This window comes from Trachurus japonicus, chromosome 4 (genome assembly GCF_045865225.1).
Source record: "Trachurus japonicus isolate A0001 chromosome 4, Traja_1.0".
In the NCBI taxonomy this organism is placed as follows: Eukaryota; Metazoa; Chordata; class Actinopteri; order Carangiformes; family Carangidae; genus Trachurus; species Trachurus japonicus.
This window is the reverse complement of record NC_140910.1, coordinates 23386714-23412193: the sequence shown is the minus strand read 5'-3', so window position 1 is coordinate 23412193 and position 25480 is coordinate 23386714. Positions and strand designations below refer to the sequence as shown.

General features: G+C 40.5%; 1 protein-coding gene across 4 annotated transcripts in view; it reads right to left on the bottom strand.

The window, feature by feature from the left end:
- rfx2 (regulatory factor X, 2 (influences HLA class II expression)) overlaps positions 1–24361 on the bottom strand; it is a 32381-nt gene extending 8020 nt beyond the window's left edge. The window contains exons 1-7 of one of the 4 annotated variants that reach the window (XM_085774831.1): positions 24177–24361; positions 5627–5735; positions 4868–4957; positions 3546–3628; positions 2784–3054; positions 1170–1244; positions 4–185 (exon numbers count right to left, since the gene is read on the bottom strand). In XM_085774831.1, coding sequence (XP_085630957.1) covers positions 4–185; positions 1170–1244; positions 2784–3054; positions 3546–3628; positions 4868–4957; positions 5627–5734 — 809 coding nt within the window. In that variant the 5' untranslated portion in view covers position 5735; positions 24177–24361. The remainder of the gene's footprint in view (positions 1–3; positions 186–1169; positions 1245–2783; positions 3055–3545; positions 3629–4867; positions 4958–5626; positions 5736–24176) is intronic. The other 3 variants (XM_085774828.1, XM_085774829.1, XM_085774830.1) reach the window with 3 other exon arrangements.
- Positions 24362–25480: the final 1119 nt, after the last annotated feature.

Below are 25480 nucleotides of genomic sequence, written 5' to 3'. Positions count from 1 at the left end.
TACCTGGTGCCGAGGCGCCGGGTCCTCAGGCCCATGAAGACCGAGCGGATGAGTTTGCCGAAAGAGGCCGCGTTGACCGGGTCCAGTTTCTGTTCCTGACAGTGGCGCAAGTAATGGTTATAGAGGGAGCACCGGGGTAGGCTCACTCCCTCCGCCGTCTCATAGTTGTCCAGCAGCCATTGCAGCTAAAAAAATACAGAGCAGAAGAAGACAGTCGCACAATCAGTGAGCCCCAGCGGGCAAACCCTGCTATGCGATAGTCACCTGTTCATCAATGGAGCTTATTATCATATCAAAAGACAGATAACACACACACCACGCACGCACATTACATAACCAGCTATTTTAAGAGGTGAAACACCTGAAAGACCATTGCACTCCCGCTGTAGGCCCTTTATATGCCTGACTGAAGCAGTAAATGACTACAGCATAAGGAATGGCTGATAGTAAAAAGAAGACGGTTATAGTCATAGCTCCGTCTGTAAAAAGCACCAACCACAAATAACCAATTTACAAATCAGATTTAAAGCAAATACTTGAAACACTAGTTGTACAAATGATGTTGAGGATGTGAGGTGACAGCTGGGGCTAAGAGCTGGAAGGTAGGGAAAAGTCCAAACCACAACTTTCCCCATGTGATTGAAAAGTAAAATCTCATTTAAATGTCATTACCATTGAACAATAGCCTCCAAAAAAAAAAGAAGTCAGGCCACGTTCACACAGACATATGCATGTTCTTTCATTTATGCGAATGGAAGAAGTGCATTGACATCATATAACAGATGTAAGTATGGTAGCTAGCACGCTTCTCCAAACTGGACTTTCTTTTTAATGTGGGGCAAAATGTCTATCTGAATGTGGCCCCTTCCAGTGCAAAAATGCATGTCTTGGTTTATTGAAGTGTGAAAATAACCCCAAATCCATGCAGAGCGTTGAGACACATATACAAAAGATATATTCTTGAGGAAGAAGTGAGAGCAAATGCAAGTTCAGATCAAGGACGAAAAACTAATGGAGGCAATTATGCGTGTCAGTGGGACAGTGCAGAGAGAGTAAAGCTAGCAGTAGGAAGTGTGCAAGAACAGAAGAAGAACACACTGCCTACAGATTCAGCCACGGATTTCTTTTTTAACATTTTCCCTTTCAAAGAAAGTTCCTGGTTGACTTACATGGCTGTTGAGCAGGCTGCTTTTGTGACTTGCAATTCCTTCAGACTTTTGGAGGTTTTCAATCGCCATTTCAAGCTAAAGAAAGAATAAGCATGCAAAAAAAAAAGAAAAAAAGAGTGGACACAGAAGGGAGAAGAGGCAAAAGAGTGAGAGACAGAAAGGGGACAGAAATAAGCAGAGTATATGAAAAAAAAAAAACAGATAAAAGGAAATAAGACTGTTAGCGAGCAGCCAGATCTCTGCATTTCTATTAAAAATCAGTCAGTGTTGCAGCCAAATCCATTATTGTCTGACAAAAGCATGCAAATCAAGGGACTCATGGGGTTAAGCTGCTCAGTGAAGGCTTGCAGTCAGACACTCTATGTATGCAAATAGGAACCACAAACAGGGGCACAGGTCACGTCAAGCTAGGGGACAATAGGTCAACAATGCCTGTGGAGCCCCCCTCCCCTTAGTTTTTCAAACATTTTAACTTTAAGAAAGTAATAAATTAAAAAAATTAAGAGACAGACAGAGTAAGTTGTAACTTCGATTCAAACAGTGTAAAATATACACTGACATATTATTCCTTCTTGGGACAACAAAAATTAATGGAGTCCAACTGGCAGGCAAAGTAAATGACAAAACCAGGGACGTTCTGTTGAGCTGTAGAAGAAAATCAAGTCAAAAAAGAAAAAGATATGTGGTATTGCAGCCAAACTGGAGACACAGAAGAAAAGGAAAAAGAAGCAGGCAGCGTTCCAAGCCTTAAGAAGGCTCCCGAGGGCTCTTGGCCAAATGGTAATGAGCCCCAGGGGTTGCTTTGTTTTGCAGGGCGCTCAAGTGCCTGTGAAAACCTCTGAAACAAGGCAGTGCTGAATTATTTAAGCCAGTGTCCCGATTCTACAGGCTCTCTGCCCTGTACTGCTCTGCTCTGCTCTGCTCTCTGCAGAGCCAGGAGGCCCCAACTCAGGTTGCCGTAAACCCCCATGCGTCTCTCACTGCCTTTCAGGCTTGTCCTAGGAGCCGGCCCAGTCTGGACAAAGGCTCAGGTAGCAGTGGTGACAATTGGCACTAGTGTTCATCTCACTGCACTGTATGGTAGTCTGGGTTGTTTAGTAAGCCATGCTGTACTAGTTAATAGTAACAACTTATTAATGTACTTTAAATTATATATACACAGGGGCATCTCAATAAATTAGAATATCATGTAAAAGTTTATTTACATCAGTAATTCAATTCAAAAGGTGAAACTAATACATTATATAGATCCATTACACACAGATCGAAACATTTCATGTCTTAATTTATATAATTTATTTTAATTGTAATGATTATGGCTTGCATTTAATGAAGACCTAAAACTCAGTATCTCAAAAAAATTGAATATTACAGATAAAAAAGCATTTTTAATATGGAAATGTTGGCCTTCTGAAAAGTATGTCCATTTATATGTGCACTCAATTGGCTGGGGCTGTTTGACTTGAACTACTGGAAATGGACTTGATATTGTCTTGATATCCATGATATTCTAGTTTATTGAGACGCACCTGTATATAATTTGATCACATTGCAGCTGAGAAAAGACATTTTTGTCAAGAGCACCACAGGGACGAAGGTGTGAGTTCTGCTCACCATGGCTGAGGAGGAGCGAGACGAGTGTGATATGTGGTTGCGGCTTCCCTCCATGCTTCCTCCATGGATCAGGTAGGTACTGCCGCTGGAGATGATGTGGCTGCTGCCCACATCCATGGCGATGCCAACCATGCCATGAGGGGGTACTCCACCGCTGGCAGAGGAGACGACTGTAGTGACATGAGCTCCGCCGGCCTGCGAGTCGAAGTAGGTCCCTCCGCTGCTCTGCCCGTACAACTGAGCCTCAGGGTTGTAGGAGTAAGCTGCACGGCTGGGGACCAAACATTAAAATCAACACGCAGTGATGTCAAACCAGGGCGATGCTAAACAAAGGACATTTCATGGCTAGTGATGAATTTGAGAAATCCAATCCAATACATCTAGATTTCATACACAATCATATGATTGAAATGATCGCAGAGAAACTGTTAGGAAAAAAAAAATCAATTTCCATTAACTTAAAAGGTGTTTTGATGGGAGGTGGATGTGACACTATTCAAATGACGAGGAAAAGTGGTCTGGAAAGTTGTATTTGTCATTACGCTTTTCATGCAGAATCCATTCATACATAATTCAAGATGACTCTGGAACCAAATATTATGCTAAGTGCTGTCTCTGTTAATTTAAAATGATAAAAGAAGTTTTACAACACTTTTACAGCATATTAAATTAACACAGTGGCCATTTAGAGGTATGGTTGGTGAACAATAATGACATGATTCACTCAAATATCTCAAATAACAGTGACATGTTGCTGCTTACATAGTTCCATTGGTGTAAACAGCGTCTCCACTCTCTCCTACATATTGAACCTGGGATGGGTAGACATGTTGCACCTGCTGCACCTATAGGGATCAACAGGAGAATGAAAGAAAGGCTCACAGGTAACAGACAGATTTTTTTTTGTCAGTACTAAGACATGAAACACTACTGAGATTGTACTTGACTAATTACAGTACAGAGAAATATATTTTCACGTGAATATAGGTATGTGCACATGCATTTGTGTTTACATGCAGTGCAGTGAAATAACATCTATCCACCCCTTGGTTTGTACACAAAAGCTTCAACAGCACAAATTTATATTTAAAGCACTGACTATATATGATCATCCGACCTACCAAGGCATTTGGTGTGGAGTTGATTGTAATGTACAGTAATTTAAAATAATGTTGCACTGAATTGATTTTAACTTTAACTTTTGTTGTTGTTTAATTAAAAACAAGCTTAAGTTGACAAACATCACAACTGGTCATGAAAGATACAGTGAAGGAAAGAAATAGAGAAAGGCGTGAACTGTTCATCTGCTTTTGTCTGATCTTGTGGCATGAGCCAACACCAGCTAACAGCAAACGGATTCTGGTTTTCAACATTAGACGGTAGACATCACACACATTGTATATTGGGATTTGGTTCAAGCCCCCCAGTAATATAACCAAGCTTTGAAGCACAGAAGACAGATACCCAGAGACTCTGAGAAGACTTTAAGCCATACCCATCAACATCACAAAACATAGTATTTTTATGTTACTCAGGTACACAAGCAGTAGGTCAGGCTCAGCCAGAGAAAGACAACAAATGAGGAGCACAGGAAGCAGGAGAAACATTTCACCTCTCAATGAGCAGGGTTTGGCGGAAAGGATGAGCTGCCATGTTTGACATACCTATCTTGTGTTTAACACAAACATGGTTTTAGCTACTTTTTAACTTGTTTACTACCTAATATGTCACCTAATGGCCAAGCCAACAACCGCACAAACTGACTGTTACTGTATAACCTAACATAAATTCTGTCCCCAAGCGAAACATGAAGCGATCAAATATTTGGAAGTGATACAAATAACCTCAGGTGAAACAGGCTGCAGGCTAGTTTTGCCAACTTGATATTCAGCTTTATTTGAATTCACAGAAATGTATGTATGTAATCATCCTTCCTGTTACTTTTTTGTGTGAAAGAAACCACTGTGTAGGTATCTGGCTCAGTCACAAATATTAGAAATAATTTAATTTCTAAGAGCTGTAAAAACTCAAGGGGTGCACAGATATTTTCACAGCACTGTATATGTATGTACAGTACTGTGTACCTGCTGAGGGACCTGTTGAACCCTGGATACTGAAAGCTGCTGTACTTGTCCTCCCTTCTGAGCTGAGCCTGTGGCTTGAACCAGCACCCTCTGTGTAGATACAAGACATAACTCAATTACATAGGTATGTATGTACAGTAACACACATCACTGCATGACAGTAAACACAACACCGGCAAACATATCAACAAGCGCTCAAGCCTTGTTTTGGAAACTGCTGAGAGATTTATGCTCATTAAGACATAAATAAATGAAGGCTCATACTTTTCCTACGAGTCTAACATACTCAGTGTCAGACTGGTGCCCTGTTGTTGACTGCTGAACAACAGAAACTCAGACTGTGTTCTGCTTGGTTTATTGACGATTTCGTCTTTTTGACTGTAGCTTCAGATATTCCAACAAAGAAAAAAACAGTGAGAGGGCATAGTTGAACTCATAATATGGTAATGAATACAGGTGGGAACTTCTTTGGTTGCTGGCAAGTTACAAATTGGAACCACTATTCAAAAAATATATTTGTTTATTGCAGGTAGTGACAGAAACATTAGACCATAAGGTGCATCCAGGAGTGATTGTTGTGACATTGTACTAGCACAAATATAGCAAGTATTACTGTAACAAAACAGCCCTGGTTTGGTTTCCAAAATAACTTATTTTTTAACATTTAGAAAATAAATAGTGTGAAACAATTAAGTCATAACAGACTTCCCGCATTGGTCCTGTCATTACAGCACAATCAGGGTAGAGGTAGTGCCCCACCTGCTGGGATGCTGGGACAGGCTGTACCACAGGGGCCTGGGCTGATGACGACGTTCGCAGCGTTGCCACGCTGGTCGAAGTGTCTGACCCTCCCTCGGAGCTCTGCATGCTGTGTTGGAAGGGACACGGGAAAACAAAAGAGAGAGAAAAGACATGAGTAAGGGGTCATTTTATAACAGGCCAAAGATTTTTTGTGGTGCATGACTGGGATACATTTTCTCTTGCATTTAGCGCTTTAAAAAAAAAAGTTTGGTAAACTATTTTCATTGCCACAAGATAGTTAACAAGACCACCAGCATCCAAAACCAAAACATATTTCAACCTCCTAAAACCATGACGTCTTCAGCTTTCACTTGAATGCTGCGGTGCTTACTGAACTGAATTATCTCACGCTCCCTATGTGTTCATACATGTGGTGAAGCCTTCAACATATGTACACTAACATGCATATGCTACCAGACTGCAGAGTTTGGCACATTACGCACTGAGCCACAGCAGCAAATCTCTGGTTTGGAATTACAGAGTGAGCAGCAATGTGGTTGTTGTGAGTCCTTAAATTGCTTGTAGTAGCCAAAATGACTGTGCTGCCTATCTTATAGAAGCCAGAGTAGGAAAGAAAATACTTCTGGTGTGTCTGAGAGCAGTTAGAGTAGTTTGTTTACAGATGAGGTAAGATTTGCTTGTGAAGCATTATGTGGTGAAGAAGTGTCAATCCCATGTAAAGAGGTGGAGCCCTGACGACGTGGATATCACGGCTGACAGCCAAGTGTTATGGTATTACACGTGATCTTAGTGAAACATCATGAGCGCTTAATGCTCTGATGTGTAACAATGAAGACTTAAAGAGAATTTCAAGTCTATACACATGCACAGCCTTGCTAAATACGCTCGTCCACCCCACCCCTTCTCTCTTGGAGCCACCAGAGCATTCATTGGGCCCCAAGGGGTTCCTGGCATTGCCAAGTCAAGCTTAGTCACCAAAGCTTTAAAGAGCCCCAGAGGCTGCCCACCTTTGGCCTTAATCAACGGTGAAATAAGCAGCCAAACTGTACGACACAGACTGACCCAACAGGCCGAGGTGGGAAAGTTACAGTGCAGGAGTTCAAGTTACCAACGGGACGCAATGAAGTGCTTCCTGAGGACCAAACCCACTGCCGCCGCAACTTGCCTTTCCACTGGGTGACAATGTGCACAGCATAGCAAAGGGGAGCTAAAAATGGAGTGACACAAAGGCTCTCTTAAAAAAAAAAAAAAAAGGACAGAGGGAGAAAGAGCGGGAGTAAGGCAGGGACAAGAGAAGAATAGGGCAAGGGGGGGAGTAAAAGCAGATAAAAAACAACTTCCCCACTCGCTCCAAAAAAAGAAAAGAAAAAAAAAAGAAGGGAGAAAAAGGATGAAAATGGCAGTGGGGCTCCAGACCCTGCCAGGGTCCTGATGATATCCAGCGTTTGTTTCTAACGAGAGCCGTTCTGTGAGGGCTCCAATAATCCAGCTGATATGAGGAAATTCCTCAATGCTTTGTAAACGTTTGTCGGTTGCTATGGTGAGGAATCCATGACGACCACCCCCAACTCAACACCCCCTCCATCCCCACCTCCCCCCTCCTCCATCCCCACCTCCCCCTTTATAAAGCTCTTGCACAGGAACTTTCGAGTGCGACCGCAAAAGAGAAGAGAGGGAGAGGGGGAGGAGGAGGAGGAGGAGGAGGAGGAGGATTAGAATAAGGGTAGAGGGAGATACAGCACAGTTGGGGGGTGGGTTGAATTGATGAGCGGTCTTTGGTTCACGGCAGACATCCAGGAGGAACAGCAGGAAAAGTCAGTCGGCAGACGGGAGAGGTGTTCGGCAGGAACATTACAGCAGAGGGGTGCAAGACACAACCTGCTCGAGACGTTCTGTGATTAGTCATAACACAACACGCACTACAATGTTATTTTAATTTACTGGAAGAGGCCTGACGAACAACACCACTTAGGCAGCGGTAATCTCCAGGGTGAACTATTAAGATACAAGCAACAGGTGCAGCCACATGTGTTTTGTTTTTGTTTTTTTTCCCGAGGACTGCTCGATTGAAGCGGTTAAAATTTTCATACATTACGACTCTTTCATATCGGCATTACCGGGCGGGGATATCCACTGCTTCAAATGGAGCGCTCCTCTGGGATCTCTAAATTTTAATCAATAAATAAGTCTGCCTTTTAATATGCAACAAATTAAACCCAGACAGCGGGAGCCGTAACAAAAAACATTTAACAGGACTCACACAGGAGAAGAAAAAAAGCTTTCAAGGGGGGGAGAAAAAAAACAAGGGCAAAATGAGTCACAATCGAGGAAAGCTTGCCTGTGATGGAGAGGAAGGGGAAATAAAGTTAACCAAACCACATTTCCAACAAAAATGTTGTGCTCACATCAAACTAGAAGTTACATCCTCTTTTATGGAACATTTTTAGAGTTGAAGACCATGATGATACAGGATAACACCACCACGACACAACCACCTAAAATGTTGCCACTAAATACAACATGATGAAGGTATCGCGGTTGATGATACCACTAAATCCCTACCATTCATCCACAACAAAGATGTTCCCACCACAGATGAGAGATAATCACAAGGGCACAAGTTTTATTTCCAGAAATGACACAAAATCATAATATCAACACAGAGTCAATAAGTAATACAAAATACTGTGCTACCCTGGCTTTTCATTTGTAACTTAAAGGAGTCAAATAAATTAAACTTAAAAAAATAACATCCCTACAACTCTCAACCGTGTTGAGTTGGGCATCCCCGCTGGAGAGCTATAATATATTTTTATTTATTTACCTTTATTTAACCAGGAAATCCCATTGAGATCGGAAATCTCCTTTACAAGGGAGACCTGGCCGAGGTAGCAGCCATGTAAAATCAGCCCATACAAGATATAGGCTGCAATAAACAATAAAACAAATGGCACTGCTACATCAGATCTGGGAGTGCCACCTCTGCCGTTTTCCATGTGAGGGGGAAGTTTTTACCACAGGCTGACACTGCCCGCCTACATGACTAATAGAGTGAGTGGAGGAGGACTATGTTGAAATCTCTGATATGTGTCAATCTTCTAAAAACCCCTGGTTACTGTAAGGAATTACTCCCTAAGCGGTGTGTGTGTGTGTGTTTGTTCGGCTCCCAATTAGCACACAGACGTGAGGGCTCTCGTATCCCGTCTCAGTTTTTCTTCACACCTCCTTCTTGTATGTCATTTAAATACCAAAAAGTCGATTATCGGATTGATGCTAACAAGGACTGAATGTTTTAAAAAAGCCGCCGCAATCCTCAAGCAGCTTCCTGAAGTAAGGAATTTGTTTATGGAGTGTCAGTGCAGTTATAAATACACTTGTAACAATCCCATCATTTATCTTTAGACATGTCATTTCCACCACCAGACACGAGTGGCACAGGCCTGAGGGCTTCTTTATGCTATTAAGTGGCACGACAAGATGTGTTAGGGATCAGGAAACACAACACTGACCCTCATGTTTTCCCGCATTAAAGCTCAATTAAAGTATGAGAGGGGAAGTGTGCCAAATCATTGCATTGAAGGTGGGGAAACAGGATGGAGAGCAGAAGAGTCTTTCTGCTTAGTCGAAGGTTAAAAGCCACGCAAGTTCCCCTCCAGCAGCTCTGAAAGGCACAAAGGTGGGACACAGCAGGATACAGCACACAGCCGCTAACACCCCTAACTCTGGATAGGCTGCAGTTTATGGCCATGCCTTTTTCTGCCTCAATCCCAAAGAAAAACTTCACACATGAGCGCTGTGAGGTGAGCCTGGTTTCATTCAGGCAAATCCCAGATGAACAATTTACAACATTACAACAGCAGCCCCCTCCTTTGAAGAGTTACCTGAGTTTTAGCTGCTGGCTACAGAGAGACAAGAAAATATTTTTCTTTAAAAAGAAAAAAAAGAAAAACCCAAAACCTTACAAAGTATTATTAATGCTGTAGACATTAAACTTAATGTTATGTTAGTGCAGACAAGATTTAAACATCTGTCACTGACAGATCTAACTCAAACAGGGCTCAATCAGAGAAAAACACATACAGATGTTCAATTAAAAGCAGGAGCCCACAGTCTTGGCTCGTGTTTGCACTGGCCCACATTGTTTGCAGAGCAACAACGGTTGCTAGTGGCAACACCGTCCACTCCCGTTTCCAGGAGCCTGTTGCTATGCAACCAACAGAATACTTCCCAAACCAAACAATGCCATCCCCCCACCTGATCCCTCTATCTCACGCTAAGTAGAAACTTACAACAATAAATACTATGTAAGCTATTAATTTCAGACACCAGGGGACATGGAGGCAGAGTTATTCCTGTGCTGTAGTTATACAAAAATGTACAGACTTTACACTGGTTATAACGTGAAAGAACAGGATGAAGTGCTCTGTTTTTGTAACTACGTGGTGGTGGTCAAAAGAGGGACGAATGTTTAAGTCATCAGGGAGACAACAGTCTATTCTTCAGGGCTGCTTTACACTCATGCCACCCAAAAACAACACTTCCAAAAGCAAGTCAAGTCTTTCCAAAAAATTCCCTGGGCAGAGCAGACAGTAAAACAGCTTGAGCAGAGCAATACTCTTTCCAACTCACTGGAAGATAAAACAAAATAAAGTAGAGGTAGACACTTGTTGCCTTTCAAGAGACATCTATGGAAGACTTTTGTTCCGCATTACACAATATCCTTCTTTCCTATATCTATCAAGGAAAAGCAACAGGTCTCTGACGAGTAATTTGAACATTTTAGCAAGCTGAATTTTTCATTTATATATATTAAAAAAAACATTACCATTTGGGGATTTGAAATAAAACATTTAGACTTGTCTTTCTTTGATTTAATTAGAAGAACCTATAAGATCACAGAGGCACACGCACTCACACAAAGAGTGAATTAAGATATGATAAGAGATTTCCACAACAGAGGCTGTTCTTCAAGCCTGTCTCATTAATTCACGGCTAATCCAATCAAAGCAGCTCTTGGGGTCTGCAGATGGCAGAGTTTGAAGGGGAAAGAGAAAGAAAGAAAGAGAGAGAGAGAGGTAGAGAGAGGGTAGAAATAGGAGGCACCGACCACTGTCTCTGATCCAAGCAAACACCCCCACCCCCCCTCACCTCCCCACCTCTGGTCATCAGCACAACCTGTCCACTCTGTCACCATGTGCACTGCAGGCCTGACAGCCACAGAGAGAAAGATCAAACCGTTGCCATGGAAATTGTGTGTTCGCCCATGCTGTACACACTCACAACTTCCTCCCCCAACGCCCTACCTTCTTCTAACCCTTTCCAGATTTCCACAATCCCCCCTCCTCCTCCTCCTCCGCCTCCGCCTCCTCCTCCTCCTCCTCCATCCACCCCCCAGTTCTCATCCTTAACATTTAACATCTCAAGATGAAGATCAAGGATTTGAAGGAACTGCACATGTTGAGAAGTTTAAGTGGAAAAAGCAAAGAAGATGAGCATTTAAAAAATGGGGGGGAAGGTAATCGGACTATACTCAGGCTATACATGCGAGTGTCTCCTTCATGAGTTTCACCGAATGTGTTTCAAGGCGATCAAAGTGATGATACATAACTGACACACAAAGGAAGGACCTTCACTCAGTCATCAGCCACCTCAAGGACACAGTAGAGTTTAGATTATTATTATTGCATAATCTCTGTTTCCCTCCCCAAAACATGGATGTGAGTAAAATTTAAGAAGAAGAAAGATAAAATTGCACAAGAATGATTTTGATCATTTATCTCACTCTGACCTTCACAGTCAGTTAGCACAGCATGTAAGGCATGAATAATCTCAATTTAAACATAGCCATAGCAACACCCAAAACAGAGATTATGGGTCCCTGATCACATTAGTATATCACAAACCCTGAGAACCAGTTTCATTACTAAAGTGCATTTATAAAGCAAATCAGCGTTAGCAAAATACAAATAGCAGATTAATTACATAATGGGAGCAATGGGCAAAAGTCAGTTCATACAAGATTATTCCACAATAGCAAGTTGTTTTCCATTTGCACTTCATAAGACAAAAAGCCAATGAAAATACACTTGCGATGGTGAAATGCAATGTACAACTACATTCTTTTAAATCTGGATGAGCAACATCTGACTGACAACTCGGAGAGGTTAAGTACTAACGATTCAGTCGAGCCCAGACTTGCGTCCTTTTCTATGACAGAATATCAACACTCACTCCACATGCAGAAACACTCACACTAATGTTTAGTTCGTTGGTGGGTTTTTCGTTTCCAGTTTTACTTGCTCTCGTCAACAGGTGTGTTTCTAACCTGTGGACTTGAGAGTTTGATTTCCCAGGGAAGCACATTCTGCAAAGATGACCTCAGATCCTGGCAGCGAGCTGCGTTGATTGTGACTGATAAACCTGAGATAAACGTCATGGTTGCACTGGAGGAGTCTACCCACTTGGTAGGCGTTCACTGTGCACAGATATGATGACTGAAACGCATCATAGTGCATGTACAATATGCTATCAAAGGAAATTACTTGACATAAACAATGAGTCATCACTTGATGCTTTAAATGCAAGGCATATCCAAGTGTCTGTTGTTCATGTGGTGAATACTATGCTATGGTACATACCTGACACCAGACGCAGATTTAAGTACTTAAGTGTTAATGCCTTTCACACAAAACCCTTGAGCAAGACAAAGGACATTGAAACGGATTCAATCTGTTCTTGACAGGCCATTTACGATGGGTAAATACTGGATCACTGACATCCAGACAAATCTGAAGGAAGCATAAGTTTTTTGTAAATGATAATGCACTACAGTCAGTTTCTACATATCCGTGTCATTAAATTAGATAAATAGCATGCCTTAGCTTAAGCATCAATTTAGTGAAACTAGAATGCAACCTAAATTAAATGCATTTCATACAGAGGCTGAGCACTGTCAGGTCCAAGTTTCAGTCAAACCCCATCTTAGTGGCTTACCAGCTGTTACAGCTGGCCACAAATAGAGTGGACTTAATTGGTGTGAGAGTCTGCATATTGCCACTGAACCAGTGATTCCTGCATAAGACATTACTAAGGCAGAGTCTGGATTTTGAATCATCGTTTCTGCAGCCAGAATAAAGATCCAGTGATATGCTTTTGGAATAAAAAAAAAAGTATGACTTACATAATCTCAGCAACATTCATGCTAATTTAGCACATCATATTCGGTACCATTTCCAGGACATTAACCATCAAATTACTTCAGGATCGGACAAGTGTTCCTGCATGGCAAATTGCATCAAGATTGCAATCATATAACATACAGTAAATGGTGGTGACAGGACAATGTTGACATGACTGCTTATCAGTGGCAAGAATATGCTGCCAGACCTACTACTCTGGCTGCAATATGCAAGGTTGTTCAGGCAGGCAACACGTGTGTCTTATATGAGAATTCTTACATGGAAATGATTAGCATACAATGCTTTTAAATCCCCCCCACACTGAACATGGCTTCTGAAGCGAATGAGAAGGAAGACAAGGTTTTAAAGGATCAAGAATAGGATCTAAGGGCTGCACTGTATGAGGACACCCACCATCATTTAGCTGAACCAGGGCTTCTTGCACCTGTGACAATGGCATCCACTGCTATTGTTCCCCAGTAAATCACCTCATTACAGAGCTTCTGAAAAGCAACCAACCTACAAACTGTCTGAGTCTACTCCTTTTGGTTTTGGTAATTACTTTGTAGCAGGTTTACACTGACAGATATTCTTCTTTTAAGCCAAATAAACATTAACAAAACTACCCTACAACTCCTTTAAAAGAAAGGAAAAATGAGGAGATGATGGGGGGCTGCTGCTGCTGCTAACCCTGAAAAAGTAAGGGAAGGAGGTCAGTAATTGTAATGCAAATGTCACTGCCTTGTCTACTGTTTGCGACAGGAAATTTAATTAGCGGTCGTGTAGCTACGATACAAACAGGTGGAATGCTAAGAATGCTCCTGATGACACACACACACAGACAGAAGAGACAGACTGAAAAACATTTCATTTCACAACGAGTTTCAACTTGTTGCCACCCTGCAAGAGCCAATCAGTGGTCACATTTTTTTGGTATATGACAAGATTTGTTTCTTTGTATCCTAGCAGCCTAAGCCTACAATGATTTCCAAAAATCTTTGTAGCTGGAAGACTTGAAGCGAGAGTCACGAGGACACTTAAACTGTTTTCCTTTCAACAGATTCTTAAAAAATTGGAGCAGCAAACCACTTAAAATGGAAAGCGCTTAACAAATAAATTAATGATGAAGATTATGAAACTGAAAGTATTTCATGTGTACAAATGACACTATTAATTTCCACTTAACAAGCCCCACAAGGCATTCGCCCCTCAGTTCGTCTGCTTTGCTCTGTGATTTCCTGACATGCTCTTGACTGGAGTTATGGGATAAATCATTAAAATTGTGTTAATATCAGATAATGAAACATGCAAAACAAGCCATGCACTTCAAGTCAGGCACAGCAGGAAGTCAATGTCACTCTATATGAATATGATCTGTAAACAACCAGACAAAAGTGATGGCAGTGACAAGGTCCGTGTCTATATCTGTAGCTGGCTATTGGATTTAAAACTTCTCCCTGGGGCAGCAGTCGGCCTCATCAAGATAAGCTAAATGCAGCATGAGCAAACACACATACACGACTACATCCACAGAGCACACTCATGTATACACACACATACACACGCGCAGCCAACACATACACACACAGAACAGAACATGTGACCATAAGCTGTGGATCACCCACTGCCCAAGAGACCACTGCAGCTGTCCTATTGATAGCTGAACTGTACTACACACACAAACACACACACACGGGGCCAACACTCAAAATGGCACATGGGGTAACAGCACAGTCACTGCTACGCACAATCACACAAGCAACTCCAGAGATAGCTTTAAAAGAGAGAGGCTAGAGGAGGGGAGGTTACAGCCCTAGGACGGAGCGTAATCTACTGTGACACTCATTGCTGAAATGAACCAAAGTCTGACCACAATCACAGGCTCCAGGCCATGCCAATAAATGGCAACCTCAGACGCAGAGACATGGTGATAGAGACATAACCGGTGACCGGCGACAACAGAGCTGAAAAATTAAAGAACTAATCATTTTCAAACACACATTTTCTAAACTTTGCAAATCAGTGAGAAATTTCTGAATAACTCCTCAAACACCCGTTGCTCTCCACTTTGTTTAAATCTCTTTTCTGTGCACCTTTTTTGTGACCTGCCTCTGCAAGCCAACGCTATGCACTCTTACCACAAAGAGGGAGATGAAAATAACCTGATTAAAAACACTGACTTTTAAAAGAATAACATTTCACCCCCCTGGCCCACTCCAACCCTTTTCTTTCCATGACTTGGGTGTATTTGTATATCAAGTTGCCATGTAAACATAACAGTGTCACGCTCAGATTGGGGGGTGGGGTTGGTGGGGGTTACACACAGAGAGTTTCAGTGCAGTCATCTCTTTATTTTCTTTGTAGCTGCAGAGAGTTGTCTGACCAATTCAAGTGAAGTTTCTCCGTCTGACACTTAACTCCAAAACAAGTCAAGTCCTTTGTTAATGCACATCCAATTCTCCCTTCAAATATTCTGGGTGGAGTCTAGCTTCATGAACACTACCTTTTAATATATTTGTCAGCCAAGATATTAATTATGATTATTCACATTCAGGCCCACTTTTTAATCATCACTTTTCCTTGCCAAGATAAATACTTAATGTAAATACACAACGGTTATAGCTCAATTCATTGGTAGTATACAAATAACACATTAATTAGAGACTTTTCATGGTGCAAAGATTTCTCCTGATGCCTCAAAAGCAAACATTACAAATGACCGAGCACCTGGCAGCTGTCTCTGAAAAGATAGTTCATTAGAATTAATGTATCTCAGAGGAGGAAAAGAGACATAATCCCAAAAGGAGAGAGGGGGGGGGGGATACAAAGTGTTGGAAACCAGCCACAGTCACACACTGTAAAACTAATGAAAGGGGGGGTTGAAATCCTACTGCGGTAAAGTGAGCCGCCGTTTGCGAGATAGTGGTAAAGTGAGCCGCTGTTTGATTTTCGTTGCGCTCGCGCTATAGTAAATACGGTAGGCACGGTTCTCGAGCAAAGTGGAGGTCCTGAAAGATACATAAAGCCTATGAGCTTTTACTGGAGAATAATCACTTCCAAGATGAATCAACGTTTTAGTTGTATTTCACTGACGTAAGGGGGAGATAAATCACCTTTCATCGACATTTTATTTATTTATTTATTTATTTGTTAGTTTATTTATTTTACTGTAGAAATATGGAGAAAAATTAATTAAAAACGACCCCTGTAATGAAATACATTCACAGTGTGCTGACATTTGACCTTACGTCACATAAATTCCTTTATAGGTGTATTCCTTATTTCTTTTGCATACTGTTCCTGACATCTCACTCTACTTCTGGTATCATTTTGGTGGCATTTTACTGTAGAAATTTGGAGAAAAATAACCTTAAAGTCACCCATATAACACAACCCAGTTACAGTATGCTGACCTTTGACCTTAGGTCACATCAATTCCTTCATAGGTGTGTTTCTCATTCCTTTTGCATATTGTTCCTGACATCTCACTCTATCTCTGGTATCATTTTGGTGGCATTTTACTGTAGAAATTTGGAGAAAAATAACCTTAAAGTCACCCATATAACACAACCCAGTTACAGTATGCTGACCTTTGACCTTAGGTCACATCAATTCCTTCATAGGTGTGTTTCTCATTCCTTTTGCATACTGTTCCTGACATCTCACTCTACCTCTGGTATCACTTTGGTGGCATTTTACTGTAGCAATTTGGAGAAAAATAACCTTAAAGTCACCCATATAACACAACCCAGTTACAGTATGCTGACCTTTGACCTTAGGTCACATCAATTCCTTCATAGGTGTGTTTCTCATTCCTTTTGCATACTATTCCTGACATCTCACTCTACCTCTGGTATCATTTTGGTGGCATTTTACTGTAGAAATGTGGAGAAAAATAACCTTAAAGTCACCCCTATAATAAAACCCAGTTACAGTATGCTGACCTTTGACCTTACGTCACATCAATTCCTTCATAGGTGTGCTCCTCATTTCTTTTGCATACTGTTCCTGGGGTCTTATTCTACTTCTGATATCATTTTGGTGGCATTCTACTGTAGAAATGTGGAGAAAAATAACCTTAAAGTCACCCCTATAATAAAACCCATTTACTGTATGCTGACCTTTGACCTTACCTCACACCAATTCCTTCATAGGTGTCTTCCTCATCTCTTTTGCATACTGTTCCTGGGGTCTTATTCTACTTCTGATATCATTTTGGTGGCATTCTACTGTAGAAATGTGGAGAAAAATAACCTTAAAGTCACCCCTATAATAAAACCCAGTTACAGTATGCTGACCTTTGACCTTACCTCACACCAATTCCTTCATAGGTGTGTTCCTCATTTCTTTTGAATATTGTTCCTGATATCTCACTCTACCTCTGGTATCATTTTGGTGGCATTTTACTGTAGAAATTTGGAGAAAAATCATTTTAAAAATCCCACCCAAAATGACTTAACCCCATTTACAGTATGCTGACCTTTGACCTTACGTCAGATCAATTCCTTCATATGTGTGTTCCTCATTTCTTTTGAATATTGTTCCTGATATCTCACTCTACTTCTGGTATCATTTTGGTGGCATTTTACTGTAGAAATTTGGAGAAAAATCATTTTAAAAATCCCACCCAAAATGACTTAACCCCATTTACAGTATGCTGACCTTTGACCTTACCTCACATCAATTCCTTCATAGGTGTCTTCCTCATTTCTTTTGCATACTGTTCCTGGGGTCTTATTCTACTTCTGGTATCATTTTGGTGGCATTCTACTGTAGAAATGTGGAGAAAAATAACCTTAAAGTTACCCCTATAATAAAACCCATTTACAGTATGCTGACCTTTGACCTTACATCAGATCAATTCCTTCATATGTGTGTTCCTCATTTCTTTTGAATATTGTTCCTGACATCTCACTCTACTTCTGGTATCATTTTGGTGGCATTCTACTGTAGAAATGTGGAGAAAAATCATTTTAAAAATCCCACCCATAATGATTTATTATTATAGGGGTGACTTTAAGGTTATTTTTCTCCACATTTCTACAGTAGAATGCCACCAAAATGATATCAGAAGTAGAATAAGACCCCAGGAACAGTATGCAAAAGAGATGAGGAAGACACCTATGAAGGAATTGGTGTGAGGTAAGGTCAAAGGTCAGCATACTGTAAATGGGTTTTATTATAGGGGTGACTTTAAGGTTATTTTTCTCCACATTTCTACAGTAGAATGCCACCAAAATGATACCAGAAGTAGAGTGAGATGTCAGGAACAATATTCAAAAGAAATGAGGTACACACCTATGAAGGAATTGATGTGACGTAAGGTCAAAGGTCAGCATACTGTCAATGGGTTTTATTATAGGGGTGACTTTAAAATTATTTTTCTCCTGATTTCTACAGTAAAATGCCACCAAAATGATACCAGAGGTAGAGTGAGATGTCAGGAACAATATGCAAAAGGAATGAGAAACACACCTATGAAGGAATTGATGTGACCTAAGGTCAAAGGTCAGCATACTGTAACTGGGTTTTGTTATAGGGGTGATTTTAAAATGATTTTTCTCCTGATTTCTACAGTAAAATGCCACCAAAATGATACCAGAGGTAGAGTGAGATGTCAGGAACAATATGCAAAAGGAATGAGAAACACACCTATGAAGGAATTGATGTGACCTAAGGTCAAAGGTCAGCATACTGTAACTGGGTCGTGTTATATGGGTGACTTTAAGGTTATTTTTCTCCAAATTTCTACAGTAAAATGCCACCAAAATGATACCAGAAGTAGAGTGAGATGTCAGGAACAGTATGCAAAAGAAATAAGGAATACACCTATAAAGGAATTTATGTGACGTAAGGTCAAAGGTCAGCATACTGTAACTGGGTTGTGTTATAGGGGTGACTTTAAAATTATTTTTCTCCTGATTTCTACAGTAAAATGCCACCAAAATGATACCAGAGGTAGAGTGAGATGTCAGGAACAATATGCGAAAGGAATGAGAAACACACCTATGAAGGAATTGATGTGACCTAAGGTCAAAGGTCAGCATACTGTAACTGGGTTGTGTTATAGGGGTGACTTTAAAATGATTTTTCTCCTGATTTCTACAGTAAAATGCCACCAAAATGATACCAGAGGTAGAGTGAGATGTCAGGAACAATATGCAAAAGGAATGAGAAACACACCTATGAAGGAATTGATGTGACCTAAGGTCAAAGGTCAGCATACTGTAACTGGGTTTTGTTATAGGGGTGATTTTAAAATGATTTTTCTCCTGATTTCTACAGTAAAATGCCACCAAAATGATACCAGAGGTAGAGTGAGATGTCAGGAACAATATGCAAAAGGAATGAGAAACACACCTATGAAGGAATTGATGTGACCTAAGGTCAAAGGTCAGCATACTGTAACTGGGTCGTGTTATATGGGTGACTTTAAGGTTATTTTTCTCCAAATTTCTACAGTAAAATGCCACCAAAATGATACCAGAAGTAGAGTGAGATGTCAGGAACAGTATGCAAAAGAAATAAGGAATACACCTATAAAGGAATTTATGTGACGTAAGGTCAAAGGTCAGCATACTGTAACTGGGTTGTGTTATAGGGGTGACTTTAAAATTATTTTTCTCCTGATTTCTACAGTAAAATGCCACCAAAATGATATCAGAGGTAGAGTGAGATGTCGGGAACAATATGCGAAAGGAATGAGAAACACACCTATGAAGGAATTGATGTGACCTAAGGTCAAAGGTCAGCATACTGTAACTGGGTTGTGTTATAGGGGTGATTTTAAAATGATTTTTCTCCTGATTTCTACAGTAAAATGCCACCAAAATGATACCAGAGGTAGAGTGAGATGTCAGGAACAATATGCAAAAGGAATGAGAAACACACCTATGAAGGAATTGATGTGACCTAAGGTCAAAGGTCAGCATACTGTAACTGGGTCGTGTTATATGGGTGACTTTAAGGTTATTTTTCTCCAAATTTCTACAGTAAAATGCCACCAAAATGATACCAGAAGTAGAGTGAGATGTCAGGAACAGTATGCAAAAGAAATAAGGAATACACCTATAAAGGAATTTATGTGACGTAAGGTCAAAGGTCAGCATACTGTAACTGGGTTGTGTTATAGGGGTGACTTTAAAATTATTTTTCTCCTGATTTCTACAGTAAAATGCCACCAAAATGATATCAGAGGTAGAGTGAGATGTCGGGAACAATATGCGAAAGGAATGAGAAACACACCTATGAAGGAATTGATGTGACCTAAGGTCAAAGGTCAGCATACTGTAACTGGGTTGTGTTATAGGGGTGACTTTAAAATGATTTTTCTCCTGATTTCTACAGTAAAATGCCACCAAAATGATACCAGAGGTAGAGTGAGATGTCAGGAACAATATGCAAAAGGAATGAGAAACACACCTATGAAGGAATTGATGTGACCTAAGGTCAAAGGTCAGCATACTGTAACTGGGTCGTGTTATATGGGTGACTTTAAGGTTATTTTTCTCCAAATTTCTACAGTAAAATGCCACCAAAATGATACCAGAAGTAGAGTGAGATGTCAGGAACAGTATGCAAAAGAAATAAGGAATACACCTATAAAGGAATTTATGTGACGTAAGGTCAAAGGTCAGCATACTGTAACTGGGTTGTGTTATAGGGGTGACTTTAAAATTATTTTTCTCCTGATTTCTACAGTAAAATGCCACCAAAATGATACCAGAGGTAGAGTGAGATGTCAGGAACAATATGCGAAAGGAATGAGAAACACACCTATGAAGGAATTGATGTGACCTAAGGTCAAAGGTCAGCATACTGTAACTGGGTTGTGTTATAGGGGTGACTTTAAAATGATTTTTCTCCTGATTTCTACAGTAAAATGCCACCAAAATGATACCAGAGGTAGAGTGAGATGTCAGGAACAATATGCAAAAGGAATGAGAAACACACCTATGAAGGAATTGATGTGACCTAAGGTCAAAGGTCAGCATACTGTAACTGGGTTTTGTTATAGGGGTGATTTTAAAATGATTTTTCTCCTGATTTCTACAGTAAAATGCCACCAAAATGATACCAGAGGTAGAGTGAGATGTCAGGAACAATATGCAAAAGGAATGAGAAACACACCTATGAAGGAATTGATGTGACCTAAGGTCAAAGGTCAGCATACTGTAACTGGGTCGTGTTATATGGGTGACTTTAAGGTTATTTTTCTCCAAATTTCTACAGTAAAATGCCACCAAAATGATACCAGAAGTAGAGTGAGATGTCAGGAACAGTATGCAAAAGAAATAAGGAATACACCTATAAAGGAATTTATGTGACGTAAGGTCAAAGGTCAGCATACTGTAACTGGGTTGTGTTATAGGGGTGACTTTAAAATTATTTTTCTCCTGATTTCTACAGTAAAATGCCACCAAAATGATACCAGAGGTAGAGTGAGATGTCAGGAACAATATGCGAAAGGAATGAGAAACACACCTATGAAGGAATTGATGTGACCTAAGGTCAAAGGTCAGCATACTGTAACTGGGTTGTGTTATAGGGGTGACTTTAAAATGATTTTTCTCCTGATTTCTACAGTAAAATGCCACCAAAATGATACCAGAGGTAGAGTGAGATGTCAGGAACAATATGCAAAAGGAATGAGAAACACACCTATGAAGGAATTGATGTGACCTAAGGTCAAAGGTCAGCATACTGTAACTGGGTTTTGTTATAGGGGTGATTTTAAAATGATTTTTCTCCTGATTTCTACAGTAAAATGCCACCAAAATGATACCAGAGGTAGAGTGAGATGTCAGGAACAATATGCAAAAGGAATGAGAAACACACCTATGAAGGAATTGATGTGACCTAAGGTCAAAGGTCAGCATACTGTAACTGGGTCGTGTTATATGGGTGACTTTAAGGTTATTTTTCTCCAAATTTCTACAGTAAAATGCCACCAAAATGATACCAGAAGTAGAGTGAGATGTCAGGAACAGTATGCAAAAGAAATAAGGAATACACCTATAAAGGAATTTATGTGACGTAAGGTCAAAGGTCAGCATACTGTAACTGGGTTGTGTTATAGGGGTGACTTTAAAATTATTTTTCTCCTGATTTCTACAGTAAAATGCCACCAAAATGATATCAGAGGTAGAGTGAGATGTCGGGAACAATATGCGAAAGGAATGAGAAACACACCTATGAAGGAATTGATGTGACCTAAGGTCAAAGGTCAGCATACTGTAACTGGGTTGTGTTATAGGGGTGACTTTAAAATGATTTTTCTCCTGATTTCTACAGTAAAATGCCACCAAAATGATACCAGAGGTAGAGTGAGATGTCAGGAACAATATGCAAAAGGAATGAGAAACACACCTATGAAGGAATTGATGTGACCTAAGGTCAAAGGTCAGCATACTGTAACTGGGTTGTGTTATATGGGTGACTTTAAGGTTATTTTTCTCCAAATTTCTACAGTAAAATGCCACCAAAATGATACCAGAAGTAGAGTGAGATGTCAGGAACAGTATGCAAAAGAAATAAGGAATACACCTATAAAGGAATTTATGTGACGTAAGGTCAAATGTCAGCACACTGTGAATGTATTTTATTACAGGGGTCGTTTTTAATTAATTTTTCTCCATATTTCTACAGTAAAATAAATAAACTAACAAATAAATAAATAAATAAAATGTCGATGAAAGGTGATTTATCTCCCCCTTACGTCAGTGAAATACAACTAAAACGTTGATTCATCTTGGAAGTGATTATTCTCCAGTAAAAGCTCATAGGCTTTATGTATCTTTCAGGACCTCCACTTTGCTCGAGAACCGTGCCTACCGTATTTACTGTAGCGCGAGCGCAACGAAAATCAAACAGCGGCTCACTTTACCACTATCTCGCAAACGGCGGCTCACTTTACCGCAGTGAAATCCTGGGGAGGTGGTCTATTTTCCCTTGGTTTCTCGTTTAGTACTATGGCTTGGATCAATATGACTCTTCAACTCTGCAGAGAGGTCAAACAGCAAACCCAACGAGACCTGCCACTACGCTAATAGCAAGCGATTTGCTTTAGGATTGTTCAACAGGTAAAGCATCAGTAAAACCTGAACCTGTTTACTTGTGATGAGTTGGAGTACCAAAATCGGGGAGGCTGGCCAGTGCACCAGCGAGCGTATTTTATTTGGTGCCCTCATATCTAAAAACACATAGAAAATAGCACTTTAAACAACCCATCTCTCACCCAAGGGCTGTAAAACAAGGCGAGCAGTATAAAAGAACCATCACAGCACCACCTAGCTGCAACAGATCCAGCCATTCAAGCTATTTCTGGTATATTTAAAAACTTCTTAAGTTTGCAAAAGTAAGTACTTTTTACCACTTGATTCGCCAACTCATAATCTGAAAAATTGAGAGTGATTTAATTTGGCGGTTGAATAAGTTACACAGAGAAAAAGAGATCAGTCGGAGATCTGTCGGAGCATCAGGGTTTTTTTTCTTTTTTTGCAGCGGTTGAGTGTCGTAACAACAGAGCCGGTGGAAGTTCACATATCCGTGCTGTACTGCCTCATTTTCACTTGCTTCAATACATACGATTTAAACACGAATATTTCCTAAACTGAGCTGACAAACTGCCTGCTGCTGCAATGAAAGTTGTCCTCCTGATCCCAGCAGCAGCAGCGGACGGTGGGTTAGTTTCAGCCCCTCGAAAGCCAAAGTGGCTATCGTTAGCTAGGCGCACACACACATACACAAACACACATACACACACTTCCACTTCCACCTGCTTTCAATAAATAAACACGGTTCCCAAGAAAGAAAAACGCCCCACGTTTGTCCGTGTAGTGTCTTGCTGTAAAACAACGTGACAGACGCTTTCAAACTCACAAATTAAACTTCAGCAGCTCGATCGCTTTCTCAGCAGTCTAAGTTAGCATTAGCTGTAGCTTGACTGATAGCCTAACACACATCCATCCTGCTGGGATTCAGCTGGGAAGTGCGTTCACGCCTCACAACATAGCAACAAGTGTAAAGTGATGGTGCGTTGCGTTGCGTACTCTCGCTGTGTATAACGTCTAAAGTAAAGTGAAGCAAAACGAGTGGCAAAGCTGACTTCAGGTGCAAAAAAACAAAAACAAGAAAAGAAAACAAGCTGTAGCTAGCTATAGGTGGACGTCAGTTAAATGAGGAGTGGATGGAAAGCGATCGATTCTCAACTTGTGGGGCGGATGCCACAAAGAAGGGAAAGTTATGTTGTGGAAAATAACCACCAAGACTGGTGGTAGTAGTAGCACCACACTCGATCCCAGAGCATTTTTTTTCCTCTTCAGAGTTACATTATTTCCGTTTTTTAAATTCTATAAAGATATAGTCACCTTTGCCTTGTGAAAAGTTCTGCCCTGGCTCTGCTCTCTTTCCCCTCTCTCCCACTCGCTCGGTGACTTCCAGATGCTGCTGCTGCTGCTGTTGCTGAGTGTTGCGCCCGTTGGTAAGTAACTGTCTCCACGGCTACAGTCACTATGGCGCGACGGGGTCTCGAGGCAACTGTTGCTACCCTCGACTGCCGACGTCAGGGCCCTCACTATGCAAGGGAGGGGCCATAATGTTTCAAGCCCCGCCTTCTTAAATTTAGCTGTAAATTCAAATTGAGCCACAAGGAGGTGATCTAAGCTAGGGAAATTGTGTAAAAGCACAATTTACATACTTTCAGGCATCTTACATAAAATATTCGTATAATTTATTTATCCTTGCACTTATTAAAAAAGATAAAGTGCTTATTATTATTATTACTTTCTAATGGTCCTGGAATAGGCTCTTCATAAAGTTCTTAACATTTATATCTATTAATGATTTTAAAGGTCCAGTGTGTAAAATGAGGGGAAAACAGTGACATCTAACATTCAGATTCTATTATTTATCTATTAGATACATGCTCACTGGTTGGCTGGATTTTCCATTCCGTACAAACATGGCGGCACAAGATCGCAACACTCTCTAAGCAAGACCCTTGCTATATTGTATATATAAAAGAAGAATTAAAAGCTATGAAAACCAAACAGATTTTATTTTATAGCAATTATACACTTATACAATTATATTCATTGGTAGTATATTCAGTATTGGTCAGTAAATCTTGACAAATATGACACACTGGACCTTTAATTCTATAATAAAGAGTGCAGTGACAGATAATTCCATTCCACCCTCGTCTATGTTGAATGTGTATAATGTAGGCCTATAATGTGTGTGTAATGTTTGATGTAATGTCTGTCTCTGCCAACACAGAACTATGTGCTGCTATGCGGTGCCGAAAGCAAATTCTGCCAACTTGTTGTGCTGTAAAATAAATGTAAATGAATCTTGAATGTCGTTGTTTTTCTGGAGTGACTGTGTCTCAGTGTGTGACATTTTGTTTTATTGTTTATTGTGCTGATTTTACAAGGCTCTTACCTTCGCCGGGTCTCCCTTGCAAGAGATTTCTGATCTTAGCGGGCCTTCCTGGTAAAATAAAGGTAAATAAATAAATAATGCAATAAAGCTCTAGTGATGAGTCAGTGTGAAAGAATAATATGTATCACATCATGATCTTTTCACTGCACTGTCACTTCTAGGTCACCGGCAGCATCTACAATTGAGTCTCTCATGATGATAAATGAGTAATTATAATTGTGTAAAGGAA